General features: G+C 40.7%; 1 protein-coding gene across 1 annotated transcript in view; it reads right to left on the bottom strand.

The window, feature by feature from the left end:
- Nucleotides 1-2,097: 2,097 nt before the first annotated feature.
- The window catches only part of LOC139475532 (dentin sialophosphoprotein-like), a 30,119-nt gene continuing 24,075 nt past the window's right edge, over nt 2,098-8,141 (bottom strand). Inside the window, exon 2 of the mRNA XM_071258722.1 lies at nt 2,098-6,080. Within this exon, the coding sequence (XP_071114823.1) occupies nt 2,098-6,080 (3,983 nt within the window). The remainder of the gene's footprint in view (nt 6,081-8,141) is intronic.

Genomic DNA, 8,141 nt, shown 5'->3' with positions numbered 1-8,141 from the left:
TTTAATTTACTGATGTACATTGATGATGTTGATGTGGTAAGAAAGCTAGCAATGTATGTTCATGAGGCTGTGAGGGGCGGTCGGGTAGCCTAGTGGTTAAACTTATGACAAATATATTGTCAGAACACTATACATGAACGACTAAGGCGGCTTCTGTGAATTGTGTACCGGGGACTGCTGGCCTACATCTATCCTGTAATACACTGTTATGATGCAGATATCACTGGCTGTTGCTACCCGGATGTGATACTAATTACTTAAAGGGCAAATGAGAAGCTATTAATGTGTTTCTGAAATATCTTACGAAAATTCATTTATTATAAATTGCGACATAAAAAAACACTGAAAGAATTAAGACATGTTACGAAAACAAAGCTTGGAAATGGCATAACAGTTACCCACTCAGTTGATCTAATTACTGCTTCAGCCTGGGTTGGCGATTAAATCTCACAGCAACCGCACAGAAGGCTTCTGATCGATCAGAGATCAATATCCCTGTAAACAGCTAAGTCGCGTTGATTCTTTAACACAGAGAAGTCCATATATTGAATTCCTGTTGTCAGTAAACAGAATTTGTTTCGGATTCTGTCAGCTTGCTTAATGTTCAATCTCATAAATCGCGTGTTCGCATCGATATGTAATATTCATACAATTGTATCGGCAAACTACATCAATAATTGATTTCCCTAATGTCATAGAATCAGTGTTGAATTCAAAACCTATTAATTTGTCTGCTGATTTGGTGCATAATTTACAGACCAAAATATACTTTAATAACAGTTTTATCATGCTTCATTAATCACTACCGACGCTGCTGCCCTGCACAGCCTAAAGTACATGAGACATTCACGTGATATTTTCAAGAAAGGTACACAGATTTAATTATAAATAGACACATGTTAGAGAACCAACTTGCTACGACAAAACAATTTTCTTTATCCATGAACCAAGTGATATAAAACATCATCAATCTGAATATTTGGTTTTAACTAAAAAAAAATCTAAAGAAGTCGACCTTATCATGTGATAAAGAAATTGGTATGAGTCCGGATTCAATAGGTCTATGGAATAACACATTCCAGACTAATAAGGATTCTCTGCACAAAATCCATCACTTTTTGTTTGTTTGTTGTTTAACGCCACACTCCGCAATATTCCAGCTATATGACGGCGGTCTGTATATAATCGAGTCTGGACCAGACAATCCAGTGATTGACATCATGCGTTTCGATCTACGCAACTGGAATACAATGACATGCATCAACCTGATACATACTGTTCAGTCGGGTTGGAACAAATCAGATGATCAGAAACAAATATACGCTATTGATGGGTATCATGTTATATACTTTACTATGATAATATACTATATTTGAACACTTAAACTTTAAAAAAACTAAGAAAATTCCTTAAAATTTACGTTTAGTTCTACTTTATCCAATCAACAGCAAACACAGTATATTGTGACTGTATTGAACTCACACTTGCCTGGAAACGTTGTTCAGGTTGGAAACAAGACAGGCTCCTCGTTTCCACGGGAAAATGTTCAGGTCTGTTGTCATAATTGTACGATATTCTGTTGTCCAAATATGATCTTTCTAGTTTATATTTCCTACATTCCTATTTTCGAAGTCTGGCACTACGTTGTGCAGGCTATGAGCGGCGCCTTCCGCAGGCTCAAGTATGAATGTAAAATACCCCACCCCCAAGCCTGATGTCGCCCCAGTATTCCTGTGGGTAGATGAATACACATAGTAGGCGGGCGTGACGCCAAAACGACACTGACTTAAATAGAACTGTGATGGCGTGAATCTGAGAACTGTATACCACCTGTCGATACGAACATTCCTTTGAATATAATTCCTTGCTTCTTCCTTTGGAAAAGAATGCTGATAAAATATTATTGTAAAATAACTGCGCACTGATGTCACACGATATTTCACACAGTAGCGTGGTCAGAGCATATGTCACATTGAGAGTCTTTCATCAGATCAGTAGGCATGCTCTGCTCCATGGGAAGTATACAACACAAGACTAAGGAACATAATAATACATAATATTGTAGGTGTTCACATGGCAAGCCCTCGTGTGACTTAATCAGTCATCATCTGAGTCCTCCTCACTCTCGTCCTCAGATTCTTCCTCTTCTTCCTCTTCCTCCGAATCACTTTCTTCACTCGACTCATCATCATCGTCATTACTTACTGACGTTTTGTCATCTTCAGATGCAAAACCTTTGTCTTGAGCCTTTGAGTCATCTTCTGAATCATTGCCTACAGTTTCTTGTCTTGAATCTTCCTGTTCGGATTGTTCACCGTTTCTCAATCTACTCTTTTGATATTTCGATGAACTCTTGTCATCTTCTGAATGACTACCAACTTCCTCAGCATTAGAACTCCCTCCTTCTTCATTTGAACTTTCATCTTCCGAATCCTCATCATTTTCACTGTTTTCATCTTCTGTTGCCCCATTACCCGTATCACTATCTGGATCTATCTTAACGTTTGTCTTTTTCTTTTTCTTAGCCGTTTGCTTTGATTTGTTTTTTTGTTTCGATTTCTTCTCAACACCGTTGTTACATTTGGCCTGTTTGTTGATAAGCCGGTTGTTCTGTTCGTCCTCACTGATGATGGATTTCTCTTCCTCCTCAATATTGTCTTCTTTATTTGGTTCTTTTGCTTCATCATTGCCATTATGTGTTAGATTTGGCTTTGACCCTACCTTTAACCTGCTCCCAACTTTGTCCATTTTCTTAATTTTAGAATTTCTCCGTTCATTCTCTTTATTTTGAAGAGACTTCTTCAGCTTGGTGCCTTTCTTTTTCTTTAAACCTGCACCTATTTTGTCTCTTTTTAATTTCGTTCTTACGTTTGTGCTTTTGTTATATTTAATTTCGTCATCTTCCTCATCATCTTCCTCATCATCATCGCTTTCGTCGTTGTCATCATCATCATCGTCGTCGTCATCATCATCATCGTCGTCGTCATCGTTGTCATCGTCGTCATCCTCGTCATGTTCTTCATCGTTTTCCTCTTTGTCATCACCCTCTTCATCTTCTGTGGTGGTTGTTGTATCACTGTTTTCACCCTCAGGGTGTTGTGTCTCATCAGCTTTCTTATTCTTCCGTTTATTTCCGCGTGTGTATTGCTTTGAGTTTGTGTCCTCTGTTTCTTCCGATCCGCTACCACCATCTCCTTCTTCACCATCGTCATCACTATTTGGTTTCCTTGAATGATTTCTTACTTTCTTTGTGTGGACTCGTTTTCTTTGTCTTATCGTATCCTTTGTTTCACACATCTTTCCTTCCTCGCTTTTGTCTTCTTCATCGTCGTCGTTATCGTCATCTTCCTTATCATCTTCAGCACACACACTTTTACGTTGTTTCACTTTCGTTCTATCGCGTTTAATTTTCCTACGTTGGCTGCTAGTGGTATTTCCTGAGTCATCACTATCCCCACTAGCACTGTCCTCTTCTTCTGATTCTTCATCACCTTCTCCCTCATCATCTTTAATAACGTCAGCTCTTTTCCTTTCACTTGCATCCTTTTTCGTTTGGTGGGGCTTAATTCTGTTATGATGGCTTGTCATAGTCTCCGAAGATTCATCACTGTTTTCCTCATCACTCTCCTCCTTCTCCTCCTCCCCTGAGCCATCTTCATCACTGCTGCTGCTACGGCTGCTCTTATCAAACACATCACTATTATTTGTGTCAAACTGAAGCTCGCTCTCAGTTTCGGAATGCACCATACTATGTACAGCACCACTTTCACTGGTCTTCACTGAATCGCTCTTTGAAAGACATCTGGATACGATGCCTTCATTGGAATCACTATTCAGATACGTGTTCTGCACATCACTTTCACTGCCCTGTGAACGTGAAACCTTTGACATTTCAGATCTCATTTTAACACGTCGAAGACTCTTTTGTTTAGATTTTGTCTTATTTACAGTTAAATCATTTTTACACAAATCTTTTACACTGTTTGTTCTGGTGTCATCTGACTCGTTACCTGACTTCTCATTGTCACTGACTGTCATGGTGTCACTGCTTGTTCCATCTGATGATAGAGATGATCCTGTCTCCCTGTTCTCGCATTCGTTGTCGCTGGTTTCATTCCGGTCACTGCCATCAGACTCAGCATCATCAGATGCAGTGCTTTCGTTCTTCCCATTGTCACACTCGGTGTTAGATGTAGTCATCTTTCGTATTTGTTTTGATACCTTTGATTGTGTCCGTTTACCAGTAATTGTCACATCACTGTCTCCACAATCATCACTCACAGAAACAGATGAATCCGAAGGGTTGCTATTGTCGATACTTGAACGCCTTCCCATAGTACTGCATTTATCATCAGAACATTGTTCAGTTGCTGTACTAGACTCCCCATCAGGCTTCCAGTCACCATCATCAGAATAATCAACTTCTATGTCCTTCTGTTCCATTGGAAATGGACTTTGAGCCCCCACAGCATCCCCCCTCCTCAGCGCCCACTTTACTGAGGATGATGCAGAATCTCCGTGGACACTATGGTCCTTTGTATCGTCTGTGTTGTGTATATGAGGCAATCCCTTACCTACATCACGACAATGTGATGATAGTGTATTAATGCTATTTCTTTCCAAAGATTTTATGTTGATTCCAGAACAGCTCGCTGGCCTTGTCTGAAGCTTCACCTTGCTGGGACGTTGGAGTTCAGCTGACTTCACCCTCTTTTTCGAATATAGCGTATTAACAGCTGGAGGCTTAGCTTTTTCCAAGAAGGAGGAGATTGTCGACAATGGCTGTGATGGATGTGATGCATCCACCTCTGTGGCATCGTCCATGGGCTCTGGTTGAACGTTGTTTACTCCATTTGAATATTCCGAGTTGAATTCTTGATGTTTGCCATCTGCATTATCCACTCCCATGAGGCTGATTTGATCTTTATCTCTGACAGTACCTCCATCATGCCAGGCCTCCCTCACTGCCTGTACATCACAATAACCATGAACCAGCTTGTATATAGGCTGATTCCTAGCCAAGGCCTGATGAAGAATATATCTTGGATCTTTCTTCATCATGGACCTATTCCTGACATGACTCCCTTTCCTTGTCCTCACCGGCAAATGTCCTTTCCGAGACTTCTCCATGTAATCCTTAGATACAAGACAAGCCTTGAAGCACCCTTTACATTGATAAGGACAACCGGCACTGTGTTGAAGGTCACTCGTGGCACTGTACAGCAAAGGACGAAGCATGGAGCCTCTCAGAATCTGGCTACTTTCACCTGGGTCCAATTCAGGTTCTGGGTTTGGTGTCATCAGTTTCCTATGATAGGCCGACTTTGCTCTCCAGTATAGAGGAGGTGGTTTGTTATCTCCCGAGACTCTTGCACCAGGGGGAGCCGACTTGGCCCTTCTCACACAGGACTTACTCAGGTCTGTATAAGCGTTAACGTTCAGTAGCTGGTTTTGCATCTTTGCTCCAGGTTCTTCTGTTGACTCTTGTCTGTCACCTCCTCTCGTACTTGTTTTGTCTTTACCCATTTCTAATGATTTTACATTAAGTTCCAGACTGATTTGGTCTTCTCTACAGTTTTGTTTTCTTTGTCGTTTGTTGATACAGTATCTGTGTCTTTTAATAGAGCCATCACAAAACCCGCCTCCCTTGTACCCTCTTCCGGTGAATCTTTGGTTGGAGATGCTTGAACCATTGTTATAGTAATCTACTTCAAAGGGAACTGGACGTTTGAATAGTTGACCTTTCGCACGTTGCTCATTTACTTCTGCGTCGTCTTCGTCATATTTCACAGAAAGACTTTGACCTGTAATGATCTCATTCCTCTTCAAACCTGGTGGTTTGGGGTGATGCCTCACGATGGCTATGCTACCTGTACTAAACGGTCGCTGTGGTACATGACGCTGATCCTTGTCGTCATCCTTCCGACTACTGATTCCTATTGGACTTAGCCAGGAGTTTGCATTGATGCCATTGAAGACTATACTGACCGGCTGACCTGTCCTGGAGGACAAGGGTGTGGCCACACGTAGCTTTTGATACACGTCCGCAGTTTGTGATGTCATTTTCGTAGAAATCCAGACTGTTCATCTGTGAGACTCCTTGCCTTCAATGAATATTTGAATTGACTTCCACACAACAACAGAGAGTCACATTTCAAATGTTCAACATGTAAACGTCATTTCACCTTATGGTATATTGTCCAATAATCAGATCTACTCGGAAACACATTTTAACATCAGCTTTGTCACACTTCAGTGGACACATAACACAGTCTGAAACGAATACAATCAATCATTACGTTGTACACCAACCACTCCAATGGGTTGTTGTTTAAGTCACTGTGCGTTTGTGTGGGAATACCAGTAGCTCTTTGGACTACAGTATGTGGTCGACGCCACAGAAATGTACCTGTTTGTCAACGAGATCACGTGCCAATGACCGCTGCTGACCACCAATGTCCACTTGAACTGCGTAACTGATGATTGGTATCCGTTTGGTCAACGTCTTCGAACAAATAAGAAATTGGAATCCCACGAGATGTTCTGGGTGGGTAATTTCAGCAACTCTTGTTAGACATGGAGACCGGTTGCCACACACGTATAAATAAAGGCAATTATTAGCCGCTGGTGTTGTGTTTCGGCCACTGATTTTATTCAATAACCAATATGGGTCATTGATCTAACGTGGAACCGATCAACGAGTTTCTAATGACTGTTTGGGTTGCGTTCTGGAACAATGCTCAACTGCTGGACATGTTTTGTATACCATCACGATACCCGAATACACATTACCAATCCTCGTCTTTAACGTTTAATTCTAATAAACATGTTTAAGAGTCTAAATATTTTCAGCAAATCATAAACTGAATTGGTGCAGTACTGACGCAAGGATTGAAAACAGTACCGATCTATAACTAAATGTTCCTCGTCGCTGAAACGCAGCCCATATACCCACGCTCATAAGTCAGTCCCTGGCTACCGGTCTTTTCACGTGTCTAATGTGAGCTTGGTTTAATTATTCTCCGTTGTAAGGAACGGCTACAGCAGCGGGTTCTGTACTATCGATACCGATCAATCTGATTGATAAATACCCATACTGATTTCAGGATAATGATGGCAATGGAGCTGCAACCAGTCGGCTGGAAATATGCATGTATTGATTGGTGTTAAGTGACGTCATATGAATAAATACAATTACTGCTTGTATCATCATCATCATCATCATCATCATCAAATTGGTGTGAATAATCCAAAATTTGTAACACAAACATTTTCATCCAACTGAACTGAACTGAACATTATTTGCACTCGAGGTACAACTAGAGGTACAATTCATAGGACTGACAGTACAAAAATGTATGAACCTAAACTAATATTATCATGTGGAAATTTGTACAAACATTTATGAAACATTCTTTCCAGGATTAAACTTATTCTTGATGATTTTACAAAACCTAGATGCTTTTCTCAATGTTCCAACTCTGGGGCTATCAAAAAGCAGATTCAAACATGTTAGATCTAATATAACAACAGTTGTGAAACAGTTGCTTCCTCTCGGACAAACTTATTTACATTTATTTACTTTGAACAAAATATTGTGAGAACATGACAAATGGCTGGATCCGTTTCACGTTCAAGAAATATTTTTAAAAAACCTAAAACTTTGAAATCTTCAATTAATGTCACCCTATGGATACGCCGAAGACCCGGGTCCGATTCCCAACATGGGTACAGTGTGTGAAGCCCATTTCTGGTATCCCCCGCCGTGATATTGCTTGACAATTACTAAAAAGCGGCGTAAAAACATACTCACTCACTCACTCAGTCACCCTATGGAAAATCGATCTTGGGTTTGAAACTTTGGTCACCGTCTTGACCTGTCAGCAGTTTACCAGTCATGTCACCCCTGTATTGGTGTTTTCTCCGACATCAATCTGACACGTCGTGATCACCATAGTTACGGCACAGAGCGGCGTTAATCCCCCAACACAATTTCAGTGTCCAAATGATCCGAAACAACGCATCTGTATTAACATAGTGTTGGGGGAATACCACGGTTTATCCAGGGAATCTAGAAGTAGTCCGTCAGTGTTTACGTCATTTCAAGAAAACAGTTTCGTTAAAAACGTATGAACCTCAAA

The sequence above is a fragment of the Haliotis cracherodii genome, unplaced genomic scaffold (genome assembly GCF_022045235.1).
Source record: "Haliotis cracherodii isolate W230 unplaced genomic scaffold, xgHalCrac1.p SCAF_3, whole genome shotgun sequence".
In the NCBI taxonomy this organism is placed as follows: domain Eukaryota; kingdom Metazoa; phylum Mollusca; class Gastropoda; order Lepetellida; family Haliotidae; genus Haliotis; species Haliotis cracherodii.
This window is presented reverse-complemented; position numbering and strand designations above follow the sequence as displayed.